General features: G+C 38.5%; 1 protein-coding gene across 4 annotated transcripts in view; it reads left to right on the top strand.

Annotated features, from left to right (window-relative positions):
* The window catches only part of DLG5 (discs large MAGUK scaffold protein 5), a 113,375-nt gene that overhangs the window by 23,467 nt on the left and 64,391 nt on the right, over positions 1–25,517 (top strand). For all 4 annotated transcript variants that reach the window (XM_086616586.1, XM_086616584.1, XM_086616585.1 and 1 more), the window contains exon 2: positions 19,661–19,729. In XM_086616586.1, coding sequence (XP_086472712.1) covers positions 19,661–19,729 — 69 coding nt within the window. The remainder of the gene's footprint in view (positions 1–19,660; positions 19,730–25,517) is intronic.

The following is a 25,517-nucleotide window of genomic DNA, read 5'->3' as shown; positions in this document are numbered from 1 at the left end:
AAGCTTTCTGCTTCCCATTAATTTTGGGGAAAATGCCCAGTAATTTAACAGTTCTTAAGGTTGATTTCAGCTTTTTTTTCATGTTGAATATTGCTGGCTAAAACTTCTGACTGTCTAAAACCATCAATTATTTTTACTCTTTATTTTCATTGTTTGTGGGAAGAACAATTGATGTATAGTGTACAATGAATGGACATACTGTGTTCTAACAGAAATTTTCATCTGAAGTTTTAAAAACAGTGCTTTCAGTCATCACTAGACACGTATTTGTGTTCTTCGAACTGTAGGCTGCTGCACTTGGCTTAAGATACTGTTGATCTTGCAACTGCAGAGGTTTGGAATAGGGAGATTACAGGTTTTTGATAGTTTATAATTTTGGGAAAGTCTTGCTTCTGTGTGCCAGAGATGACAGTCTATTTTTTAAATTTTTTAAGAAATTAATCCAGCCATTCTTATTGTCTTATGCTAAGACTTGCAACAGAAAAATGATGTTATTTGCTCCAAATGTCACAGAATCATACAATCATAGAATGGTTTGGGTTGGAAGGAACCTTTAAAGATCATTTAGTTCCAACCTCCCTGCCATGGGCAGGGACACCTTCCACTAGGTCAGGTTACTAAAAGCCCCATCCAACCTGGCCTTGAACACCTCCAGGGATGGGACATCCACGACTTCTCTGAGCAACCTGTTCCAGTGCCTCACCACCCTCAGAGTGAAGAATTTCTTCCTTATCTCTAATCGAAATCTACTCTCTTTCAGTTTAAATCCATTGCCCCTTGTCCTATCACTACATGCCCTTGTGAATAGTCTCTCTCCATCTTTTTTGTAGGCCCCCTTTAGGTACTGGAAGGCTGCTATAAGGGCTCCTCAGAGCCTTCTCTTCTCCAGGCTGAACATCTGTTTAACTCATAACAGATAAACCACCTTGGTAAATTGAATCAAATAAGCAATCCACCTGTCTTGCTAATAACAAGTTGCCACTTGTCATCATTTAAGACTTCATTTTTTCGACTTTATGAACATACATTCTCCAGATACAGTATTATATTGAAAAAGAAAGTAAAGCGTGCAAGTGTTTTCCTTCCCTTGTTTCCAGGGAAGTAGAAGACACAGGTGTGGTCTCTAGTTTTGAAAATAGAATACTAGATTTCTGGGTAGGAAGCAGCTGGGAATATTGATGATATGATAGATGTTTTGAAAGATTATCATGTGTATATTTGGAGCTAAGGACCATGGCAGGAGCTTTTTGGTCCTGTAAAAATTGTTCTGTTTGCTTTCAGAACACAGCTCTTCTTTCTTTTCTCCAAAAATACTAATCATAAGAGCTCCCCCTCCCCACAGTGATGAAAATTTTTACATTTTTCTTGCTAAGACAGACAAAAATTAAAAAGTAGGAAAATTAGAGATTGCCTTCATTAAGAAGATAAGCAATGTCTCAGCAGATGAAAGATGATGATGAAGATCTAGGACTAGATCTGTTTCTACAGAGATAGAAGGAGAAGACAGGAGCCACCTCCACTTAGGAGGGATGAGAATAATACAGGACCGGCAGGTTTGTTAGGACTTTGATTTTTACTAGTGAGGGAACATGACAGAGCATGGTAGCCATTTACCATTGTATTCCAGTGTCCTAATGAACCAAGAATAACTTTGCTGATGCCAGCGTGGATTTCCTTATCCTGTTTCTTCTAGTTCTACTAGTTGTTTTTCTTCCCTATCTGATAGGAGGGGAATGGTTTATAAGATCCACTGTACTTTTGAAAACACAAAGCAAATTCCAGTGTCTCTCTACATATGCCAGTAAAACATGACGGCCTGGCTGTTTGATCTATAGTGTTTCTGTTTGAATGTTTATCTTCAGCATTTCTTTGAAGTACTGAGTCTTCTGTTCTCTTTAGTTGCTCATTATCATGACTACTTATTTACTGGATATTGCTTTTATTTGTATCTGCTGTTAATTTGTGTAGGTGATAAATGTTCAATTACGTATGTGTATGTGAGAAATCATCCTAAGTCCAAATCTGCCAACATGTTGTTTCTGATTAATTTTGGACCTTGCTGGCCAGAGGGCACGTACTTGCCATGCAGGCGTGAATCAGTGGGTGATCGTTTAATCTGTGCGTGTGTTCTCCCTTCCTATGGTGAGCTGAGGAACCGGGGAGATTACTTTTTAAAAGCATGTAAGTTGTGACTAGACTTCTCTCAACTTGAAAACTAGATAATGCTGATCTACTGTGTCCAAACGTGAAGTGATTAATAGTGGTGCTTAGTATTTGCACTTTGTATTAGGAATGCTCACAGGGATTCAGCCTAAAAATAGCAGGGAGGAGGTAAATGCTGTAGCCAGGCAGGACACTTTCTTTGTCTTGCCTAATACAGGTTTCCAGTGCAGGGATGTTGCTCACGTATCCAAAGGGCTGCGATAGCTCAGATATTCAAGGCTTCCTTTTCCATGTGCTATTTGCTTCGGAGTGGCATCACAAAAAAGCACTTGAGGCTGCCATTTTTGATGGGGAAGCTTCTGATGTTTTTAAATGAAGCAGATTCCAAATCTTCTTGGATGTAACTTTAGCTCAGTTTTGAATTGTAAAGCCTGTCCTGTATGCCTGGGAGGATGCTTCTGCTCAATTTGTCTTGGATAGTTGCAAAGACTGAACAATTGTCTCCTGTGTTTTGTATGTGTGGAGCTGGTGGTAAGTCACCAACTGCATTTTCTGGTGACATGCGTGGGTAGCACAGGGAGTTTGCATAGAGAAGGCAGAGACATTAGCAGTTCTCTCTCATTTTACTCTCATCTTTCTCCTAATAGTCTACCTGAGGTGGTAACTTTATTGTATTATTTGTTGTAATGTAGGACTCTGATGCTTGTGCTTTATTGTGCAGAGGACTGTGATAGGCAACTCTAGGTGGGTGGGGAGAGTTGGTGTAGGTTTTTCTTTGTTTGTTTTCCCAAATGTTATTGTGTATCAAGTCCCTTCCCTCTGATAATTTGTCTAGGAAGTGGAGAAAAGCGTACTTTATGAAACTGAAAAATAAAGGAATGTGACCAACCTCCAAACGCGCATCTGTCAGGATACATTATTGGATGCAAACAGAGAATATGCTAAAAAATGAGTGCTCTCTGGATTATATCTTGCTGGTTTATCCCATTGTCCTCATACGGAGGATAGTAGCATATAGGTTATCTGACTTTGCCCTTGATCGAAGAAAATCTGGACCTATCTTAGTCTATAAAGATTTAAATAATCTTCTGGTTAATAAGTTTTTGGTTTTTTGCATTGAGGATCTCTACAGTAGCTTGGATTTCTTTTACCTTTTTTTCAATTATCTCCATTCTGTACATTTACTATTTATTTTTTTAAAGTACTGATTTATTAAATATTTTCTGGAAGATTCTCTGCATTTTTAAATATAACAGAATCAGCATAAGCATCAGTAATTATACAGCAAATTTAGCCCTTCAAGCGAAAAGTTGCAGTTGTTGTTTTCCCAGCAAGATGAAGTGTAGCACAGGAAGTGAAAGCAATGATTTAAAAAGCTACATGCTATCAACCTTCTTTTTCAGTACAGGAATTTGTTGTTGTAAAATTTTATCTGAGGTTTTCCACTGATGTTATTTATGGGGAAGGAAAAAAAAAGAGAAGGTTATATGCTTTCATACAAATTAAAACGATTTTGAGATTTGTTACATTGTGGATTTTGAAATGTGAACCATTTTCTAATGGATGAAAACTAATATTCACACTTGTTACTGATAAAATGTACTCAAAATGTCAATTTGTGGAAGCCATTACCCAAGCAGAGAGAAGATACAGTATTTCTGTTGAGGAGCTTGTGGTTTACAGCACAATTAAAAAAGTTGGAACTGTTGACTTGAGCTCCAGTCATCTATTTGGTTTTACATACTTCAGTTTACATGCTTAAACTTCCTATTTTTTTTTTCAACCATGTGTTGTTAACATTAAAATCTTGCAACAATGTACGAGCAGATGGGTGTGGAAAACTTGTAATTGAATATAACTCAGTTGTTTGTAATTTAAATATATTGAATATTCTGGATTTATCTAATGGAAATACAGAATAAAAATACTTCTGTAACAACAGGAGATGATGCAGTACTATGTCAGAATAAATTTAAAAAAATATGAAAATGTAGAGAGTTGTAGTATGAAAGACTGCTGTAAATCATGACAGGGTAGATTTTAATCCTGTCCTTCTAAACAGTGATCCGTTGCAACCTGTGTTTATGCAGTCATTTCCTAAGCACTCTTTCGTATTACAGAGTAGTTGAATTTGGTCTTCATTGTGATGTGTTTCAAACATTTGTTGGTTATGGGTACAGTAGCATGCTAATTCATCTCAATTTGGATCTTTTGGGATTTTTGGGGGGAGAAGCCTTTTCTTACTGTATAGGAATTGCACGCTTTTGATTATGATTTAATCAGTGCTTAACTGTTTGTCAGTGCATACTGAAAGTAGGGTGTCTGTGAGGAAAACACTGAATGCAATGGATGTGGGTTGCGGGGTCTTTTTTTGTTTCTATCCTCTGCACACCCTTGACCTTGCTGCTGCTTTCATGGCTACTGCTGAAATGCGAACAAAATGAAATGCTTGATCCTGATGGCAGCTGCTGTCAGTGACACCATCTCCTTTAGGAACATCCCCAGCATCTGCAGAACGTGTTCAAGGAGGAAGATGTAAAGAAGGCTGGTTCACTGGAGCCTTAAAGTGGAGAAGTGTCAAAGCCTGCCATCAAGCCTACGCAGCAAAGCCTGCTTCAAGGCTTCCTATGGTGGCACAATTTTTACTGCCTCTTCTGTTGCTTATATGGGAACAGTAAAATGTGGATGTTTATATGGTTAAATGAAGAGACTGCAAAGTGTCACGCAGTCTATCTGCTACTCCAGACTACCTGGCACACTTACTTAAGGCATGTCTGTGCTGGCACCAGTAGCTGAACCTGAGTGTCAAAGCTGTCCTCGCTCAGCCTTCATGCCTGACAAGTGGTGCTGATGGGGAGGCAGCATCCTCATCTGCTCCTCTGCTCTGGGAGATGGAGGTGAGAGAACATTGAGGGGAAACTACAGCTTTCAACTTTCGGGTTTCCCCTCAGGTGACAGGCAGGTGACTTTCCAAGCAGGGTGGTCTTGCCTTGTTTATTAGCTCAGTCACCCTTTTAGGTGGGAGGCTTCTTTCTCCTCTCAGCAGCTCTGACTTGTGCTGCCTAGTATGCCATGTTCTGCTTGTTCAGTGTTGTAGTCTTGTATTCTTTTGTCTTCTCTCCTGTCACTGTCTTAGTAGACCAGGCCATTGTATTTGCATTTGGAGTAGCAGGCTGGACATTGAGTGCATTTGCTGAATTTTTAGGCTGTGTCTCTTCCACAGTAACTCCAGGGAAGTCTATTGCATTTCATTTAGCTCAGCGTGCGCTGTCATGTAATGCTACTGCTTCCTGGTAAGAATGTCATTTTGGTCTTTTGTAGATACATCATCATCAGTGCAGTAAGCTTTAAAAACTTTTTCCAGAATTGATGGAGCTGATAGAATTTGGCTGCCTGTATTGCAGACATTCTTTTCCTCCTTATAATTGATCTTACAGTGAACATTTGGCTTATAAAACTCCTCCCATTACTGAGATCTGCCTGGCTGTCACTGGTACCTCAAGTTCCCAGTTATTCTTTGTATGCTGACTGCAGTTGCTTGCTTGGTAACACAGATCTATTGGATTAAAAGGTCACAGCTAAGCCATTTTAAAGTCGTTAGCCACTCTGTGACTTGGTAAAGTTGCAGCAGTTGCAGTTGCTTTCTCCCAAAATAATATCCCAAGAAGGCTAAAAGTCCCATTGAGCATGTTGGTACTCTTGCTATGTAGCAAAAATCCTCTCTAAACTCTAAAATTGATTTAGTCTCTAAACAGGATTTGTCATCAATGAATTACGAAAAAGATGAAGCTGGAAGAAGGAGCCCCTAGGAGTATCCATGTCTGAGCAAGCAAACTCCTTCAGTGCTGCCAAGCACCATGTGGCCATGCAGGGCTTTCTCACTGCTCTGTCGAGCCACAGCAGAGGCTGAGGACACTGTCTCCTCCTTGCCCTGCCAGGACCATGAGAGAAGGAAAAGTAGCAACACTCATGTCCTGCAGAGAAGAGGCAAAAAGGGGGAGAGAGGAATGCGTGCCATAACTGCTTCCAGATGATTTCCTTTTTTTCCAGCATTCTCTGCTCTTAGCTTCCAGGTGGAGCGAGCATTTGGATGCATGATCACCCTTATACGTGAGGGAAGACAGCTCTTTGTCATATTTAGTTACACGTGTTACTCTTGCCATTAGGAAGCTTAAGCAACATTTTCCCGTGTTATTTCCTGTGTGTGTCAGGAAGAGGTCTGCTCACACATGCTCTGGCAGTGCCTGTGCCAGTGGAGGAGGTTATCAGCCTGTTGCTGCCATCATCACAGCCAAAGGTTACCTCTGGTGAGGGATGAAAAGTTCCTGTGGGTGGTGCAGCTGTAACTAGAAGAGACATGAAGTTTACCCCTGGGGATTTCTGCAACAAATTATATTTGTAAATAGTTCATAGGTAATAGACTTCTGTAGTAATCACCCAGTACAGCAGAGCACTTAAGGACATACTTAATTGCATCGTTTAAATGAGGGCATAGGTGTGGTTTCTTTTTTATATCTGTGTGGTTTTTTTCTAAAAAAGTACGGTCTATGGTTCAAGTATTCTTAATTTATATTGTTACCTTTTCCACCCACTCTTCTGAGGTCATATCAGTGCTTGGCACTTTCACAAGTTGTCTGGTTAAGCTATTGCCTTTGTGAAAACTTGTACATTACTGGAAAGGTCCTGTATAGACTCACACAGAATACTTGCTCCAATTTGTTCAGGTTAAGAGAGGGGTCTGATCTCAGTCACTTTGCTGTGAATTTGATATTTCTTTTTTCTGCAGCACTTGCTGTGTGCTAGTAGCATTCACACAGTTCTGATGAGCTTGCTGTAGTTGCAGATGTCTTGAAGAGGACTTAGATCTGAAGTCCATAGGTAACAGGGACTTACGTCTCTCTTACTGAGCAGAGCCTTGAACTCTGTGCCTACAGGATAAATATATATCTATTTAATATAGAATTACTGCTGGCAGCAAGATTTCCTGCTCTACAGCACTGGGAGGGGGAAAAAAAAAGCTGTATGTTTTATTCTTTCTTACTTTTGTTTTCTTAAATGAGGTAGAGTATTGGGGAAAAAAATAAACTTGCTGAGGGGACAAGAAGTCTTAGATTAAGTGATTTAGCTTAGATGTATCTTTTTTTATTACCATTTCAATTAACAATCACTGTAAACAGAAAGACAGAAAAAGCTTGGATATGAGCTGCCTTCTGTATGAAAGTGCGTGTAGTTTTTTCATTGTAACAACACGACAAATTTGAATTTAAAGCCCTTCTCTGACATACCTTAATGAAACTATCTCAGGACTTTTTTTCTGTTATTTTTCCCTGAAGGAGGGTTAGTTAGAGGCTGAAGAATTAACTAACACACTATGAAGAGCAACATAAGGAGAATTCAGTTTTTTAGGGCTTGTTTGGGGATTATGCATCTCCTTTCAAGGTTGAAAGGCGGTTACTTGAGCATTTTGCCAGGTCTCATACCATGTAACATGAATCACTTTTTCTAGAAGTGTGCATGATTTGAAAAAGTCAAATCTCATAATACCACTTGAATTTCAAAGGAGGTATGCCAAGTATTGACTCTGACATGGTCCCCGGTTTGGATTATATTGATACATCTCTTGCAATCTTTGAATAGTAGACATGAGCTCCTTTTTAAGTTGTAGGAAAATGGGGAATTCAGGCTAGAAACAACGGGCTCGTAAGTTTTCCTAATTAGTTTTTATTTATAGCGTATGAGGAGATACTGTGTAACCATGACTTCTTCAATCAGTGGCTGGTTTATTTCTTGAATAGTAACAGGGGCTGCTTTTCGAGAAGAGCATTCCAACTACTTTGTTCCATTTCTTGTGAGAAAGGAAAGTTTGATCCCTGTCAGTATGCTAGGGCTGTAGAAATCAGAAGGATATTCAGAGAAGATAGCTTTATGAGCTTAAATTGTACACAGATGAGTTTAGATAAGGTAGTATAGGGAGAGGGAAAAAAGCCTTTGGACTTTGGTATGTTACTCCTCTGCTTGGAATCACAAAGGACTGGACTGAACACTGCCTCTTTTTTTCCTGAGCTGTAAATAGCACAACCCCTTTGTGTGATTGTGGTTATGTTTGTGTTGAGGTGCTTTCTTCCTTGTGTGCCTAATTCTCCTGCTGTACATGAGTAAACTAGAACTATGTTAAAGCCCTTTGTCCTTGTTTAGAAGCGTCTGCAGAGTAGGAAAGCTATGTGGCTTTAACTGTATCATTATCATTGAAGCAGATCCCTTCTTATATTTAGACTATGTTTATGGATGGGTGTAGGTATATGTGTGTTCTTGATGACTTGTCCTTAAAAAAAACAGTTCAATCCTTGCTTGTTTGTTGTGGGTGAAGTTTGAATTGCTAGAGAAAAGCTCAGGTAAGGCACGTGATGGATGCTCTTGTCACCTGTGGTTCCAGGCATGCCCCCAGCTGCTCCTGCAGAGGAAATACCCGGTTACAAGATACAGTGAGTTAATGAAAGGACTGGATGTGCTATGACGAATTAAAGCTTGCTTTCCTTGTTACGTGGTAGATTTCTAGTCTTTTGAATGTCAATGTCTGCAGTTTTAAATACCTGTAGTTACTTTTTCCTTTGTTCTTCCGTGTAGGTGTTTTTATGGCATGGCGTCGTTAATTAGGTGGTTACTTTGATTTAATTCCAAAATTTAAATTAAATTTTAAATATAGCATTTAGTTATAGAGCTAATAATGCTATTTTTTAAATTTTATTTTGCCATTCATATTACCTGACTGTACAGTTATTTGATGAAATAATATGCTACAAAGCTCTGTGTATATCTGTGCAAACTAAATGAAGTTTGAATTTCTCAATTGTCACCATTGCAAATTTAGTAAGGCAACTGTTGCTGATTGAGAATGCACTTGTAGGATTCTAGTATTTACGACCTTCATCCCACAACAGTTTCTTGCTTTTGACTGTGTAGCTTGTGGGTATTTTCTGAACATAATTTCCTTTTACTTAAATCTTCTAGGGTCAGTTGCAAATGGCAGATGGTGTCATCCTCCAGAAATCTGTCAGATTACTTGCAAAGCTTCTGGAATATAGCTTGATGTAACGAATTGCCTCCAGATATGGAAATAACTTTGCCAAGTGAGCTTTCCCCGGAAGGAGTGCTGCATAACAAAACAGACAACCAACAAGTCTTTCTTCAAACCTTAAGAACTGGTTAGTGTGCTAGGAAAAATAAATGTGAACGTATTATTATCTAGAGTTAAAAGAAGCTAGCAAGGAAATTTGAAGGTATTCAAGAATACTATTTCTGTCAGAGCTTAATGAAAGGGAAGGGTATTCTAAGAGGTGTCTGTTCCCAGCCCAAATAATGACATATGATTTGGTGCATCATCTGTCTATCCCTTTTTCCTAAAGAATAAAAATAGATATATAATATTTCCTTATTTTTAAGAATTGTCACTCAACTCTCAGCTTGATGTTCTTAAAAATTTTCTACTCTAGCATCAAAGGGAGTTGGGTTGGACTTTCCTGGATGACTTGTCATATTTTCCGATTCACCTTTTTTCCTCCAGTTGTATTGAGCAATAACACCCTTGAGTCATGGCCTAGGAGGAATCCAGATTGCATCTTTGCTTCTTCAGTGTTGGTGTCTGGAGCTGCCCAGGTAGCTCTTCACATACTGTGTATTTACAGCCCAGAAGAGCTCTAGTAGTCAGTATCAGGTTCAGCAGGTTTGGAGTGTGAGTTCCTGTGGATAGAGACCGTTCATAGCAAGAGCAATGTACTGGGACAATTCCTTAACAACTTACTTGCCGAAATGCTTTAACTTCTTATCTGCCCTATACTTGGCAATAAAACTCAGAAAATGGACCAGAAAGGCTGAGTAGTGAAATGACATTTTCTAAATGTCTGACAGATGAAAGCTGATCATTATCCAGCTACAGGGCAGGTGAGAAACTTTTTAGAAATAGATGGGTCTTGAGTTACCTCAGTCTATTCGGACAATGTTGAGGAACAGGCAGCTGGGACCAAATGGGATGAGGCTAGGTGTAAGGGTAGGCAGAACTGATATGTGCTTTGATCACTGATACAGAGAACAAAAAAAAGAAGTTTGTAGATGCTCTCTGAATGGGGTAGATGGGTGGTATGTTGGTGCCTTCTCACTGCGATGTGTGTGTACAGGAAGAGGAATCTGTAGGTGCTCCCTGTTGGAGATGGCATCTCATCGATTGCTGTAGGGACAAAGAGCACTGTGCTAAAGATGGTGTGGGTCCAAGAGCTGTTGCTTTCTGGTGACTGCCATCAATGCACTGCCCAGCTGAAGAAGCCTTAGGCCCTTCAGAGATACCTGTAGTATTCAGCAAATGCTCAGAATGCCATTTTGCTGGACGCAGTGCAGATGGAGTACTGAAGGAGCACGTGCTTGCCAAATGGATTTAGGCTCTAGGTTATCCAATTTCCTTTCTCGGAGGGAAAGGGATTGGTAAATGTCCTGTACTGCATTTTAGTCATCTGGGAGGTTTAATGAAAATTTACATCTCTCTACCTTAATAAACAAAATTAATTATATCCTCTTATACATAATTTAGTGAGTAATTTAGATTAAGAAGATAACTTTAAGAGAAACAGAGTTTGAAATTGCAGGAAGCTTTTTGAGAAGGTAAAAGGCAATTATGTTTTATCTTTTTCTTTTTCTTGCCTTTGGCTTATCATACATAATCCAGCAAACAAATGTAATGTTCCTGATGGCTAGAGGGGAGAAAAAAGTTAATGTATACACTGGGCTTTTTACCAGTGAAACAGAGATACGTTTTCCTAGAATAGGTTAACTGGCATTGTTAAAGGAGCTTATTAAAAATAATTCATAAGAATGATTTCTGTATTTGATAAGGTAGTTGGCTGTAATAGCACATCGTGTTTGTAGAACAGAAAACAGCACTGCTGCATTGATAATAATGCAAGGATGGTCTGTACTGAAATATGTTATAATTTGTTTCACCTGCCTGCATTGCTGTTTTACTAAGACTTGACTTTAAATGCAACTTTTTCCTGTCTGTACTAAACGCTGAGGTTAAAGAATCTGGAGCCAGTTGCTGTTTTCTCAGCTTTTTGAGCATCAGTTTATAAAAATAGACATTTCGCTTGTAAGAAAGTTTGTAGTGAAGGCAGTGCGTGCAGCTCTACAAACTCAAAATTATTTTGCCAGAATCTGAGTAATACAAGCTTGCATGCCGGTATTTTCGTGGTAGCTACGTATGTTGCTGTTAGCCTTAAAGTAACTGTTGAGAAATCATCACCCATCTTGCTACACTACCTAATGGAAATTCGGGGCTGAAAGAGGAAGGCATGGTCATTTGCTGTTGCAGTTCTCCTCAGCTGAAATGGAGTGTTGGAGACACATGACTTGTCAAGGCAAAATGCACTTATTAGAGTTAAAACCCATCCCAGTCAAAAAGCAAGACGACAAAGGTTAAAGCAGTTGTTTCTGGTTCAGAACCTGAATTGCTGCAGGACTTCTTGAATAAGTAATAGCAGTAGCAATTAGGATTGCATCTTTGGCCCTACTGCTCCAGCAGATATATTTAGTCACTTCTGATGTGGTTTCACAGAGTGCAAGAGATTAGATTAGTCATTGTAAATAAATTGCAAAGAAAGAAATGAAAGATTGGCAGGTAGCAAGGGACATTATTTCTAGCTGACCTGATATACATGGGTGTGGTTTTATTTGGTTTTTAAGCAATCCTAGGTTTTTGTACCTCTTTACTTCCAATTACCAGTTGGTAATAGCTGCTATCTTGCTAATAAAACTTCATGGTAATTTGACTCTTAAAAATTGCTTCTGTCCCGCTTCTGGTGCAGATGACATCAAGTTGTGTGGTGTTGTGGACACGCTGGAGGGAAGGGATGCCATCCAGAGGGACCTTGACAGGCCGGAGAGGTGGGCCTGTGAGAACCTCATGAAGTTCAACAAGGCCAAGTGCAAGGTTCTGCACGTGGGTCGGGGCAATCCCAAGCAAAAGTACAGGCTGGGCGGAGAATGGATTGAGAACAGCCCTGAGGAAAAGGACTTGGGAGTGCTGGTGGATGAGAAGCTCAACATGAGCTGGCAATGTGCACTGGCAGCCCAGAAAGCAAATCGTATCCTGGGCTGTATCAAAAGAAGTGTGGCCAGCAGGTCGAGGGAGGCGATTCTGCCCCTCTACTCAGCTCTCGTGAGACCCCATCTGGAATACTGTGTTCAGCTCTGGAGTCCCCAACATAAGAAGGACATGGACCTGCTGGAACGAGTCCAGAGGAGGGCCACGAAGATGATCCGAGGGCTGGAGCACCTCTCCTCTGAAGACAGGCTGAGAGAGTTGGGACTGTTCAGCCTGAAGAAGAGAAGGCTCCGGGATGATCTTATAGCAGCTTTCCAGTACCTAAAGGAGGCCTACAGGAAAGCTGGAGAGGGACTTTTTATAAGGGCGTGTAGTGATAGGACAAGGGGAAATGGCTTTAAACTGAAAGAGGGCAGTTTTAGGTTAGATATAAGGAAGAAATTTTTTACATTGAGGGTGGTGTGGCACTGGAACAGGTTGCCCAGAAAAATTGTGGATGCCCCATCCCTGGAAGTGTTCAAGGCCAGGTTAGATGAGGCTTTGGGCAACCTGGTGTAGTGGAGGATTTCTCTGCCTATGGCAGGGGGGCTGGAACTAGATGATCTTTAAGGTCCCTTCCAACCCTAACCATTCTATGATTGTATGATTCTGTAGGGCATTATTAGAGCATCATGTCCATGGCAAAATAGCTTGAATGCTGTCACCTGAAACACTGTCATCATGTGTGTTTTGTGAGTCAAGCTATGCAAATTGAGATCTGTAAAGCTTTTTAATCTTTTCTGTGCTTCTTTGTGTGAAAAGAGGATGATTTAACTCGATGCTCAGAATGCAGTAAACAAGAACAAATGACACTAATAAAGCATGTGAACAGCCACAAGTGTATCCTAATGATGAAGTGATAATGTAGAAAAATGATCTACCTTGTTTTCTTGTCTTTTGCTCTTTCCTCTTCTCTTTCTCGCTGCTGCTCTTCTGCTTTTTTTGTTGGAGGCACCAACATCTGCTTCCTTTCATAATTTGTGTTGTAGTAAGAGGCACAGCAATACCTCAGTGACTTGGATATCTTTTAGAGATAGGTTGTAAGTTCTTTTCAGTAAAACTCAATGTATTGCTTCCTGACTAAGGAAGAAAAGTATCTATAAGCAAGGAGTGTAGATGTTGCTAGAGACGGTACACTTAGGAATGCATATTTAGAAGTATCAGTCTGTGAGTTTATGCTACTATGAAGTGTTTTGAACAGATGTTGCTAAGAAAATAGGAGTTTTGCAGATATTTGTCTAGTGTTATTTTTAACAGCTGAAGAACAAATGCTGTACTTGACTATATGACTGACAGTTAGGAACTTAAGCATCTGAACTCAGGGCTTCTTTACTGATGTCTTTGGCCTCCGGCAACTTACTTAACTTTTCTGAATCTAAACCTACACAGAAATTGTCATATTAAATCAGAATCAGCCTGACCTGTTATTCTGTCACCAGTGCTGTTTTTTACTAAAAGTTTCAGAGAAAGGCACCAAAGTTCTTGTTCATGTGTGAAGTATTCTGTCCTTAACAAGAGTTTATTCTTAATTGCTTAGAATTGAAAGATAGCTTAAGCACTAAAGAATCTATCTTTTCCAAACTCACACTTTTAATGTTAATATCTTAGTATTTCATAAATGTGTTTTGTGAGATGCTTTCTTAATTTTAAAAGGAAAATAAACTTTTTGACTCTCACTGTCTCTGTGAAACTGTTGTAGAGTGAGACATTTGGGAAGTAGAAATTATACATTTTTAGCTGCTTGATTATTTTAAAAGCCATTTAATGTTTGTTTACTTTTCACAATGTCCTAAAAATAAGAGAATTTTATGCTGCAGACCACAGTATTAAGGAACTGTAGATGTGCAGAATAAGTAATGAAGTCATGTTTAGAAGCAGATTCATATATTTCATAGATTTCTAGGTTGGAAAAGACCTTAGAGATCGAGTCCAACCATCCCTAATCCCCATTAAACCATATTGCTAAGTAGATCATCCACCCTATTCTTAAACACATCCAGGGATGAGGACACAGATGGGGGAAGAGACAGCAAACTTTTGCAGATATGACCTTTACTACTGTTTTACTGGTAGATTTGTACCTTTGTTCTTGGAGTTACTCTTATCCTTGAGGGTAAATGACTGAAACATCAGAAATAAAGATGGTAAGAATGGAAGCAAATACCCAATTGAAGGTTTTGGATGAGGTCAGGATTTAACATCTGAACGTCACGCAACTTGCAAAAAATGACTGTGTCTTATGGTTTCTGACACACCTGACTGCACAGGTGGCCAAGAAAAGAATAACCTCAGAGATAGGGCATGGCAGATCCATATGATCTTAAGCTCCTTACGCAGTTTTGTTAGTTGTAAAGGCAATGGGAACATTGTAATCTGGGTCATTTCCAGTTTTAATCAAACTTCTTCACTCCCCCGCAGCAAGTAGGAGTCCTGCCAAAGTCAGTTTGGTTTGGTGTATAGAGATGTGGATAAACAAATGTTTGTCACGCTGCCCTCTCATCCGGTACGTTGGACCTCCATCAGAAAAATCATTTGCTGACAAGAAGTCGAATCAGCTGGCAGTCACTGTGCTGGGAAAGGATGGGGGAGGAAGAGCAGAGTTTAATTAACAATGGAAATTTGCAGTAGAGGAGCATGGAGAGTTGGTTAATGTCATCCTTAAAAGCAGAGGTGTAGCAAGGGAAATTTGTGCAGGCAAAGCTCTCCTTTTAGGCTTAATCCTACAGTGAGATAAGTGTTCTTAGTTAGGAAACATGCTTAATTTAGGAGTCAGCCATACTGCAGATCTTAATGCAGTCCTTAAAGATGGGTGATGTGCCAAGAGCTGTGCAGCTAAGACCGGAGCACTCTCCATCTTCTGAGATGACACACCTAATGCTCCTTGAATCAAACCTTGATTCTTCACACACTGAAACAGGTTCAGTATACCTGCCTCTTTGACCCTGTGCTGAAGGTGTGTATCTGAGGGAGTAATTAGTCTTATTCTTACCCAGTCATTTAGTTAATGCAGTAAATTTTAGAAGGTAAAATAGCCTTCTTTCAGTTGAAATAGAAATGTAATTTTGTAAATATTTGAGAGCAAAATACAGATTTTGAAAAAATAAAAATAATAAATTGAAAGCCTATGTGCAATGGATTTTGAAAAACTGACTCTCCTTGTGTATTGTTTTGCCACTACAGTCCTCTTGGATACACTATGGTTTAGAGCTATGAGCAGAGCCTGCATACATATGTGTATTTGTATGGAGGAGGATGAGAAAGGTTTTAAGCAGTCACAGTAATCCTGACATTCAGCTTATCTGCACATAATAAATTTTGGAGGTGGTGTGTTTTCTCAGAAGTCATTCAATAACTTAGCATTTAGTCCTAGAAGAAATTTTACTTCATCCCTGGTGCTGCTTTCTTACAGAAGGTGCCAAGTGCAAGCTTGTTTTGGAGGGTTTACTTTGAGATTAGCTGGCTTGTCTTTTTTAGTCTTTCCTTGAAGTACAGGCGATGCCCAGTGTTACGTGGAGTTTGACAATTCAAAGGTTAGAAAGACAGAGAACGGAAATGTTTTGTTTTAATTTTGTGCTAATAGTTTAATTCCATCAGTCTAGATTTGGCGTTGCTGATGAGGAAATGTCTTGGTTAGACAGCTGGTGTCTTCTTAGGACATGTAACTTTTTTGCCTCCACCGTCATTGTCTTTCTTAACAAGGAAAATATATATCACTGCTTCTGTGTGGACGCTGAGTGAAAGATGGAGGCAAACTAGAATCCAGTTCCTCTACTGTCCCTGGAGGTGGCTTCCAGAGTAAAGCAACTAGTTCCTTTCCTGAATTTGTGAGGTTTTTAAGTGGCCTTCCTGTCATCTGCCTAATAAAGACAGTAATAACTTAAGGAAATTTGTCTTGCTCTAATTGTTGAAAATACAAGGAAATGAGATTCTTAAGATTCTCAAGTATATGCTGTAGCAGCTTCTAAATCCCTTTGCTCTGCCAAAGCTCAAATCTAGATGAGCAAAAAAGCAATGCCTCAAAAGCAGGTCTGCCATGCAAAGACAGGATGCTTATATTCTTTCTTTTCTCTATATGAATATGTATCTGTTAAAGACAGGTCACTTTTTTTTTTCTTCAATTAAGTATGAGTAGTATCTACTGTGTTTCTCAGAACACTGTCATTTCAAGCTGTAATTTTGAATTTAAGGAATTATGTCAGCAATTGTTATTAGTGAACTAAATGTAGCAAGTTTTTATACTAGGGGACTTTGGCATGTAAGATGAATACTAGAACAAAAAAATGGAAGGCAAGTATGGACAAGTATGGTGAAAGGCATGTAAACTCCTAGGTGTGAAGCACTTTCAACATTAATCTGAAAAAGTAGTCATGACTTCTTGTTGAGTCTTACATTCTGATCTTACTTATTGTGCAATTTGACAAGATGGACAAAGTTTTAAGAATTTGAAATAAAGTGGGAAGTTGCTTAGCAAGGGAGAGGGGATGGTTTTGCAACAAATTTCTTAAAATGCCATGATTGTATAGCTCATTAATAAACAGAGTGTTCAAGTGCCTTTGGTTTTAGAAGTTAGCTTGTGCCTTTTTCCGTGCCTTTTTCCGTGCCTTTTTCCGTGCCTTTTTCCGTGCCTTTTTCCGTGCCTTTTTCCTTGCCTTTTTCCTTGCCTTTTTCCTGTATCTGAATTCCTGTTGGGGGTGATTTAGAGAGTTTTCATTTATGTAGGGAGGTATCCTATAGAATGGGGAAATGCTGTTTGGAGCATTTTCAGGTACTACTGAGGTATTGCTAGCTTGATCAAGCAGAATTCATCAAGTACAATGCAACTTCAGCCTGAATTGAATATATATCAGTTCAGTACCTAAAGATGAATTTTAATATTGTGAAAGCCATGTAGAGTCCTCTGGTTATTGTTTCTGATGCTTACAAATACTGCTGCTGGTGACTGAGGTGGCACATGTTACAAGCAATGAACTCACATCCTGTGTAGTTTAAAAACAAACCAAACCCAAACATACCCACAAACAGCCTTGGAAGCCAAACAAATGTTTCTAGATATTTTTTTTTGCTTTTGTTAAAGTGAGGAATTATGAATGGGTCAGATGATTCTTCCTCTCTTCACAATTGTACATTTTCTTGTGATAACATGCCATGCATACCAGATCTTGCATTTACAAATCTGAGCTAATGTTTTAAGAACATCACTAGGGAGAGTCATATGTCTCCATTGATGAAATCAGCTTCACAGAACTTTTCTGTCTGTTCCAGAGAGCAGAATTTAACTCATTTTTAAGTCCTGGCTCTGGGTTTTAATGCAAGGATGGAAGACAGAGAGGATCAGTGCTTTCAGATTTAGCAAGATCAGCTAAAATGATGACATTTTGAGTCTTGTATTTTTCCGCTCTTAAAAAAGAAGTGGAAGCAGCTAACAATCAGTTACGATTCGTTTAGCAATGGGACTCCTGTGTGATTTTTAAAGGAACTGGGCCATTTTGCTTTAAATTGCCAAGTATAAAAAATTCTCACTTCTTGGCACACAATTTTATTGTGCCTGATTCTCATAGTTTTGATACCAACTTGGTAGGTCTTTTCTGTCATAAAGATGTTTTACTTTGTTTAATGTATTGATCTGCTTTTTTAAGCTTCCGCTATGATTGTAACCCTTATAGTCCGGACTACAAGGAATACTGCAAGTCGTACGAGTTTAGAATATATAGAGAGATTGATCTTAATTAATGCAGAAATTATTTTCTTTTAATAAGCACTAGTGAAATAGGAACACAGCTTAAGTTATGTGAAAACTTTGAAATGGAAGCAAAAATACGCAGCAGATATTTTCTTTTTTTTTCTGAAGCCAGTGTGTCAGTGACATGCTTGTCATGTGTTTTATTTAAAAATCAGGACAAAACTCCCAACTTACATCTTGTACAATCAACTAGAATTATTCATAACCAATGTATTTTGAATATTTTTTCACAGGAATTTGTCAGGTTAAACAGTCTACTTCAAGATCCAGTTCCTTTTCTGGTACTTACTTTCCGCCATGTCTGCTAATAAAAACAGAGGATTTGGTGGGAGGGAGTTTTCCTTAAGTAAAAATATTGGTTCAAGTTTGCTTTTGCCTAGACATCACTCCTTTTATCAAATTTGGGAGCCTCATTCTTTGTCAAGATAAACAAACACACCCCATTAAAGTTGGGCTCTGTGTCAGTTTTGCTAGCTGAAGATCTGGCCCTAAGCGTGTTCACTTCGCTGTTATTGCTTGTGGTGTTAGTAAAATTCTCTTTTTTTTATCACATCTTATCCTTCCTTCATCTAACATTGTGGTAGTTACATGTCTTTTCCTAGCAAGAAGCAGAGGAGATAAGCGAAAACTAGGATTTCTTTCTTAATTTCCAGCCTGTCCTTTCTTTAATCTATTTCAAAGGTAGACCTATGTGTTTAATCTCATGCTAGTTCTCAGCTTTTATTTCTTAATTTTGAAGAGACTGGAAGAAGCAAATATTGAAATATACGAAGGAAGACTATAGGAAAGGCAACTCTTGAAATTATTGAAACTGTCTTTGAGCTTGGCTGCTGGGAAGACAAGTCTTGCATCCTCGCTAGTGCTGAAAATGGACCAGATTTCAAATCGCTTTTGCACATAATCACTCCCTTTCTTTACTGCGACGTGCTTATCCTGTTTGTGAGGGATGGTGGAGCTGTTTAGTTTGTAAGGTTTTGAAGTAGGACCTGTTTTTCTAGTTCTTCTGGTAAGTAAAATCTAGCATACTTCTAAAATAACTAAAAGGCGCCTATGTCTATTGATCTATTAATACATGAATAAACTTGCTGTTGCTATCATCAGTAACAGCAGATAGCTTTGAAGGTTATTGCTTTTAAGGTCAGATACTGAAAGTTGCAAATGGATGTAAGCAAAATTTATGAACCAATGAAATGAAATTTCTAAGCCTGAAGGAAGTTTGAGGATGAGAATGCAAATTGGTTACACAATGAAGTAGGAGCTGGTACATGTAAAAGGATAAGAAACCAAAACAGATAACTGAATATTGCCACAGGTATCACTCATAATCTTCATAATGTAGAGATGAAACTCTGTGTTTTCACTGTATCTGAAATAACCATTGCATTACATATTTTGCTGAAATCAATGAAATTTTATCATTTCATTGAAAGTTATTTTCTATTCAGCACACAGTGCAATGTTCGTTTACAAATTACACTTTTCCTGTGAAATTTTTATGTCTTAGTGACATATGTTCTCTCTAATTTAGTGTTTGGCATCTGCAGTATCAAGAAAATGAATGGTTAGCTTGGTTTGAGGGGAAGGAAAAGGAAAAAAAAAAAGTAATACTGTCTTTATTTTTCTAATTTTAGGGTCTACTTACAGTGTGCTGTCCATAATGCCTTCTGACTCTGAAAGCAGCAGTTCTCTGAGTAGCATTGGTGAGTAAAGTATTCGTCTAACAACTTGATGACCGTGTCTTTTGGGAGCTGGGAGAACAAGTTGTTAAGGTTGCCTTTGGGAAGGAGAGAGGGATTCCAGTTGTAATATCAAAGAAGTTGAACTAAAAGATGTAACCATGCATCTTCATCAGGAAAAAGTATACCCATTCTGTGTAGCGCAAGTCAAGCTTTTTCATAGCTGTATGCAGTTGTTGACAATAAAATCCATTATGTTTTAATACATCAAATTATGTAACTATGCTTTGAATTACTTAGTAAAATGATGCAGAAATGATAATATTAGGCTTATACAAGTCTGTACATATAAAAAATATATATATGCATGCATATATGTGTGTATATGTATTTACGTAGATGTGAAAGTTGTAGTCAGAGTAAAAAACATCATAGAAATTAAAAATATTATTAGCCAAGGTGATAGTCTTTTAAACTTTTGGAAGTGGCTGCAAGCTTTAAACCTTTTCCCTGCATGCAATGAATTGTTTCATTTTCTCTGTTCTTAAACTTCTTGTGAAAGACAAAATATTAAAAAAAAAAAATAGAGTTAAAAGAAATGTGGACAAAACACCTCTAACAAGATGATGATCTTGGAATATATGTATTAGCTGTCCGTTTCCCTCTTCTTTACTTATACAGATAACTTCTATTGTGAAATCGATGTAAAAGTCATTTGCCTTGGATAGGGAACGTACACTCTTACATATTTAAAGTTCCAATGTTGTCAGGCATTTGTAGACTTCCCTGACAGCACCAGGCAAGTCAGTTGTCTGTTTAAGGATGTGGGTAGACATCTGTTGCGGTCATTGAGTTGAACTTTTAACTCCAGCATGCAGGAACAAGATTTTAGGTTTGACTGTACTGTTTGCTGAAAATACAGGAAGCGTGACATGTTAGTTTTTATCAAGATGACACTTGTATGCTATCACCTGAAGGAAGGGGGTAATTTAATTTGCTATGAATAAATTTGGGCTGGAAATAAGAAGAAAAAAGTTTCTAAATTTTTAGGACAACCAGACTCAAAAAGCAGCCTTCCAAAGAAGGAAGTTCTTCTAAGGTGAAGTAAGTTTATGGCATAATTGAATGAAGTGATGCCTGAGATAGGAAAAGATGCAGATGGTCCTTTCTAGTTGTATGTTCCTGATTTTGTAAAGGAAAGGTATGTTTAACCCTCTTTTTTTTTTTTTTCCTCCAATTTTTGTAATTTTGTGAATGCACTGTATCTGACCTTTTGTAATTTTGGAAGTAAAGATAGGTAGATGAACAGCGAGAGTTTGCCATTACAAAGTTAACTTTTGCTTTAACAGTGACCACTTACAAGGTACAGATACAGGGCCTCCATTTTCTATTTTATTGATTTTCTGTGGCATAATACCTTACGCAAGTGCAGGATTCCTGTTTCTGAAGAGTTATTTAGAATTTAGCGTGTTATTTCTGAGACATCCATTACTCTCGTATATGAGTCAGAACTGAATTCTTTCCGAACTATGGTTTGTTCATGTTTTAAAATATAGAAGTTCATACTGAATCCTGATCTGTGTGTTTTACCTAGAGGGCTATCCTTCTAAGTGTTTCATGCCTTTGGTGTGTGCAGTGATCAAAGTTATTTATAACCTAAAAATGAAGTGACCTGCTATTAAACAAAACTTATGATCTAGTATTCTCCATAATTTTGTTTTATTCAAATGATTGAAGTGAGTTAAGTATTTAATTTTTAGTACATGAACAGCCAGGGGAATTCTTTGTTTGAAGCTGGCATGTTTGTTTTATAGTCTGGTTATAGACTGCTTGTTAATAAGTATCACTTTTTTCCCCAACCATTTTCTCTCCCTCACATCTTGTTCTGCAAGAAATAATAATGTGATCTAATATCAATAGCAAAATTTATTTTCTTAATAACCAACATATCCTAATAGACATGCTTGCAAGTCACTTCAAAGCTGCAGTCAGATCATTTTAATACTGACTGATTTGTCGAATGACAAACCATCATAACTGAAACTGTTTGCATGTCAGCTTCCTGAAGGCTTCATATGACTTCTTTGAATGGAATCCCAACAAATACTGAGTTGCTATAGCGTTTCAGGAATTTCACATACATCTTCCCCCTGCTCTGTCCCCATATCACTGGAATACTTATTCACAAGGGTAGTTCTGTGCAGCAGAAATTAGAAGTTTAGCCTGTAAATGAATGCATCAGTGAAAAACTAAATAGCTCATGGTTTATAGACGATGTAAGCTTTGGAGTATGTTCAGTTTGACATTGATAGTTATGTGTGCACACACATGTATATAAAGGAATATTTTTATTTTCTTGCTTACATGAACTTTCCTCATGGGACAGAAATGGGATCTATTTTATTATTCCTGAGTTCAAAACACTGTTTTTTATTAATCTTTAATGAATTTTTATGTGTGGTCTACCTTGCTTCTGTTGGTCAAGCAGCTCAGAAACAAACACATTTGACCTTTCAGAAGAAATGAGAAAGGTATTGGGGCCACTAGTTACGCCCAGATAAAGAAGCAGTGTGAATCTTAGTGCCTTCTAATTAGGAGAGATAATGCAATCTTTCATTTTTAGTCTTTGTACTCCATACTTCATAAAAGTAACTAGAGAAGGCTGTGTCTATGTGCTTCGTCTTTTCTTCCCAACCTTAATCACTCTAGCTATTATTGGGGGTGGCTTCTGGTGCCAGCTTTCTTAATTAAACAATTTTTTTCTGAAATACTTCCAAGTAAGCCAGGATGTTGTGAAATTGAGATGCCTCTATATGTTTTACAGCTATCCTCGGTTTCTGAGTTAATTTACGAAGCCGATGTGTATAAATAAGGGCGTATTTTCCAGAAAAAGACCCTAATCTAAGCACTAAGCTTAAATAATACTAACACGACTGTTCTTAAAAGGTATTTCTAAGAAAAATGGGCTCAGACTCAGTCAAATAAGTAAACATGGTGTTGGGATTTGGAAAGAAAGAAGGAAAGATGAAAGAAGGTAATTTTATCACTGTGTAAACCCATGGTGTGTCCGAGTGTTTGGGTATGTTTACAGTTCTGATTCTCTCATTGAAAGCAAAGAGGGCAGCAAACATGGAGAGTGGCAGCATGGATAAAGAGTTATGGAGCAGCTTCTGTGCAGGGAACAGCTGGATACGCTGGGGTTCTCTCAGTCTTCAGTGATGTCATAGTCCTAAAGTAAGAGGAGAGCAAGGAGTGATGTAACTTGTATAATGTGACTCAGAAGAGTTTAGGGCTAATCAGTCTATCCTGAGTACTGTGTTGTCATCCAAGCTTTTTTTTCGCTTTCCCTGCCTAGATAGGCTTACAGGGCATGAGGGATGCAACAGGAATGAACTTGCAGCCTCACATGCATGTGGGAGAATAAGGAGTTGAGTAGAAGCCGGTTTTCCCAGCTGGGTAGCAGCTTTGGAGAAGAAACTCCTCTTCCTAGGTTTATCTGCCTTGACCATATCTGTGTCTGCCTTTTTTCTGTTGTATCTATATGTAAATAAAAATACAGAGTGACAGGTCATTGCTCTGTACAGGTTTTTCTTGTGTATTTTCCTCACCATTCGAAATCGATTTAAATGACAGTATTTTCTTTTTTTCCCTTATACTTCCTTCATTTTCTTTCCCATGTATTAATAAAGTTCATGCTGTGCATGTAAAATAGGTAGTTTTGATGGTACTGAAGGCAAATAGTCACTGTTAATTTCTAAAAAAAGATATGATATAAACTGCTGTAATCCCTGCATTCCACCATTGTGCTTCAGCCCCACCTTCTTCCTCCTAAAGGAACAAATCTTAATTAAGTTGTCATGCTCTCTCTGCATTGCCTTTCTCTTTGCTCTTGGCTAATGAAAAAGATTTTTGTGTGTAAATAGAAGCATCCTTCTGCCCACTCCCCGTGCCTGGCAGGCTATCTGAATGGAGCTACAATTCTGCGTCTCTGACATCAGAATAATTATTTATGGAGATTCAGTGCCTGGTGTGCCAAGCACAGAACAACAGTGTCACTTAGGCATTGGGTAGAAACCAGTAACATAGCTATACATGACAGTCGCTGGCTAGTCTCCCACTTGACTGGTCATGATAACAGAGAGGAAAAGAACACAGAATCAAGACCCCCTTTTTAAAAAAAAAAAAAAAAAGAAGGTGCTAGTTTGTATAGTGCATTCATTCATTTGACATCTGTAATTTTGAAGATCAATGCTCACCAAGCACTGAATTGAACTTAAATGACATAGTCCTGGACAACTGGCTCTAGGTGGTCCTGCTTGAACAGGAGGGTTGGACCAGATGTTCTTTCTGTATCCAGCAGATTATTTTCTGGACCTATAAGGAAAGATGGAAGGAAGGCCTGTATTCTGAAAGATTATCTGTAGATGATCTAGTATCAGCCAGATATCACCCTATATACACGATACTTTAGCCTGAAATTACCAAATGTGTCTGCTATGGGAAGTAATAACACAGTGTCCTTACTAGTTTCTGTTCATCTTTCAATTATCTACTCTACTTTTAGTTTCCATCTTTTTCATTTTTTTCATTTCCTTGCTCTTTTCTTCCAAAATCTGAGTCCTTTCTTCCTTTTTATGGTAGCCAGGTAAGTTCTTGTTCTGGCCCATGTCGCTTAAAAAGGCCTCTGTAAATGTTATGTTTCAAGGTTATGTTTCAAGAGTTTTGATACCCAATACAACTTTTGCAGCCTGCAGTAACACACTACTGACCTAAGCAATATGATGCCATGACAAGATTAGAGTTTCTAGACTTAAGCCATTTTTTAACCTACCTTAGTACCATAGTGAAACCATGGTACTACCATATTAGTACCATAGTGAAACTTCAGAGTGTTTGTGTAGTGCTTTAAAAATGTGATTCTTCCTCCTCTCCTCCATGTGCAGTGTTCTTTGTATTTTTTTTAAAGAAACGTTGTTTAATAGAGACCAGCAGCTTGCATGCAGGAGTCGGACTGTGGCTCTGAGAAGGGCAGCTTGTTTGTGATGAGTTTGTAACAGAAAGGCATTGCATACTCTTCCATTCTTTGAAAATATACTGAGATTCTAATGAGAGGATTTTTGGAATGGAAAAGGCCTCCTGTCTTTCCACATGTCTGATTTCCTTCTTTCCATAGTGTGTGGTTTAACCTGACTGGCAACTACACACCACGCAGTCGCTTGCTTACCGTAGACTTCCCAGTCAACCCTTATCTATATACTGGGCATGACATTGCATGATATGGAATACTCTGTTGGCCAATTTACCCCTCAGTCCTAAGTCTAAGTTCAAATCATAAACTTGATCTGGGTCCTTTGTCCTGGCCATGCTCTCCTCCAGCCTGTTGTGCTCTTGCACTCTGGAAAAACATCGGAAGCTGAACAGTCCTTGATGTCTCAGTACCAGCTATAAACATCAGTGCACTATCAACATTCTTCTCATAACAAATCCCATACTAAATCCAAAACATTAGCTATGGAAGAGGAAAACTAACTCTGTCCCAACCGAAACCAGGACATGCAGCCAGATCCCTTTGCATTGTTTTGATTACAGCAGTCCATCTTGTATCCTCTTCATTCACATCACATATTATTGCCTTTATCTTTTAATTTGGAACAGACTATTACTGTTTCAGCTGTTCAGTTCTTTGCAAATGGTATCACTTTTTTAGTCGTGTTTTTTCTTGCTCTTCACTGTTCATAGCACGGTACTACATTTTCCTGTGGGAATTTACGTATCAGTCTGTAACAAATACCACTATTGGCACTATAATTTT

Source organism: Tauraco erythrolophus, chromosome 9 (assembly GCF_009769465.1).
Source record: "Tauraco erythrolophus isolate bTauEry1 chromosome 9, bTauEry1.pri, whole genome shotgun sequence".
In the NCBI taxonomy this organism is placed as follows: domain Eukaryota; kingdom Metazoa; phylum Chordata; class Aves; order Musophagiformes; family Musophagidae; genus Tauraco; species Tauraco erythrolophus.
Note: the sequence above shows the minus strand (reverse complement) of the source record. Positions and strands in the feature narration are given on the sequence as shown.